Genomic DNA, 2,289 nt, shown 5'->3' on the forward strand with positions numbered 1-2,289 from the left:
TTCAAAATATTTCTAATATTATGCTTCAGTTGGTTTCTTTTCACCTGCCAGTAGTTATTCCTGGGAAAAAACTCTAAATCCTTCACGTAGTCTTGGTTTATGATGGTTTTTCTTTTTTTTATTTGATGATAAATATTAGAGAAGAGTGAACAGATAAAGAAAAATTAATAAATGCAGTAACAAGAAAGCCAGTTAGTATTCCCGTGCTGTTATGTATTTTATTTATAATGTCTTAAGAAGTATTTCAGTGTTTTAACACGAGGATGTGTTTGTTGCAGGTTATTGACCCGGTGGCTCCACGATACGTTGCATTACTGAAGAAAGAAGTGATCCCAGTGAATGTCCCTGAAGCTCAGGAGGAGATGAAAGAAGTCGCCAAACACCCAAAGGTTACCCTGAAGTTTCATCAATGTTGTTCTCGTTATTAAAAGAAGGAACAGGATAATAAAAGGGGACATGTGCTTTTGTGGTAATAGCAGTATTTGGAGATCATTTCTATTCAACTTTATTTGTCAGGATTTGTTACCGGTTGAAGTAAATCTTTTTGGATTTCTTGCTGAAGAAGTTAATCCTAGTAATAATCCATAGCATATCACACACAACTGTTACACGCAGTCGGTGCTTATTTTATATTCTGTAGAGATAGCATATTAGTGTGCAGTACGAACTTCTCTCTTCCTGGAGTCATTCTGAAAGATGAGGTGTAGTATAATTCACATTCTTCATATGGAAGCTGAGGTGCATTCTCTATTAAGTAGGTTATTCACTGTCACCTTTGTCTTTAAGCCAAAATATTAGACCTACTAATTTTGATTCACAACTTGACTTCATAGTCTGCCACACTGTCAATTGCCCTGTTTTAGAAAGTATAAGTGAAATGAAAATGGTATGTGTCCCATCTCAATTCCAAATAGAAATCTTAAATACAGGTAGCATAGAGTTCTTCTTAGTTAAGCCATTTTTGTCTTGGATTTCAGCTTTGCGAATTGTCTCTAAATAACTTCATTAAAACTGAGGATGGCTGGCCACAGTGGCTCATTCCTGTAAGCCTAGCACTTTTAGAGGCTGAGGTGGGAGGATCACTTGAGGCCAGGAGTTTGAGACCAGCCTGGGCAATGTAGTGAGACCCGTCTCTACAAAAAAATTAAAAAATTAGCCAGGCCTGGCAGCACATGCATGTCATCCCAGCTACTCAGGAGGCTGAGGCAGGAGGATCACTTGAGCCCAGGAGTTTGAGGTTGCAGTGAGCCATCATCGGGTCACTGGAGTCCAGCCTGGGTGACAGAGTGAGACTCTGTCTCAAAAAAAAAACAAAACAAAACCCCTGAAGATTATGTTTATGGACTAACTCATAATTATGTTCATAGAGAACTCACATATAATATACATTGTGAAGAGCTATAAATATTCTGAATTACAGCCTTACATGATTTTCTTTCTATTTATGACAATAGCTATTTTTTAATTTTAAAGATTTGAAGCCTAGTGTGATCTTTGGATGTGTGTGTATGTGTTCGATTGGTTTGGCTTTGTCTTTATCTTACATCTGATTGGTTTGACCAGGTGAGTGATGGTATCTGACTATCAATCATATCACGTACTATATAGTTAGCATAAATATGAAGCTTACAGAATGTTTTAAAATTTGAATGGTGAGAATAAAACTTTTTAAGATTGTTTATTGTTAAAATGACATTTGTGGTAAAATAGCTTAAATTACTGAGTACTGCTCGTTGTTACATAAGAACTAATTCATTAGGAAGCAGACTCTTAAATTGTGACTGGATTGATTGATTACTCAATTTGATCTGTGGAATTTTCATTATTACACTTCTCTCACAAAGTGTTCTACATTTAACTATCAGTGTTCTATTCTGAGCCCAGTATAATGTCATTTATTACAACATAATGATTTTTCTCAAATGCATTAGTGCATTTATTGAACAATTTTTAAACACATACCATTTAATGTTTATTTCAAACGGTCTCGTACTTTTTTCTTTTGAATTCTACCAGATAAAAACAAATTTAACAATGATAGCATTCTCTTTATTCCTTGTGTCTTTCCTCTCAATATAATACACACCAAAAAGGAAGAAAATCTCTGTGTGTGTGTGTGTGTGTGTATATAAATAAAAAGAATACTTTCTTTAAAGTGTTTCTTCTAAAATCTGAAAGGGCCACAGTTGCCTGCTAAGATGTCATCTGTTGTCCTATAATGTTCTGTAGACACTGTTCGGGAATGACTTTATTTTCTCCTTTGCTGCAAAAGCAGTGAGATTCTGAGGA

The 2,289-nt window shown here is 35.3% G+C and overlaps 1 protein-coding gene across 1 annotated transcript in view; it reads left to right on the forward strand.

The window, feature by feature from the left end:
- EPRS (glutamyl-prolyl-tRNA synthetase) overlaps window positions 1-2,289 on the forward strand; it is a 110,891-nt gene that overhangs the window by 36,154 nt on the left and 72,448 nt on the right. The window contains exon 12 of the mRNA XM_012649672.1: window positions 279-411. Within this exon, the coding sequence (XP_012505126.1) occupies window positions 279-411 (133 nt within the window). The remainder of the gene's footprint in view (window positions 1-278; window positions 412-2,289) is intronic.

The sequence above is a fragment of the Propithecus coquereli genome, unplaced genomic scaffold (assembly GCF_000956105.1).
Source record: "Propithecus coquereli isolate 6110/MARCELLA unplaced genomic scaffold, Pcoq_1.0 Scaffold300, whole genome shotgun sequence".
Lineage (NCBI taxonomy): Eukaryota > Metazoa > Chordata > Mammalia > Primates > Indriidae > Propithecus > Propithecus coquereli.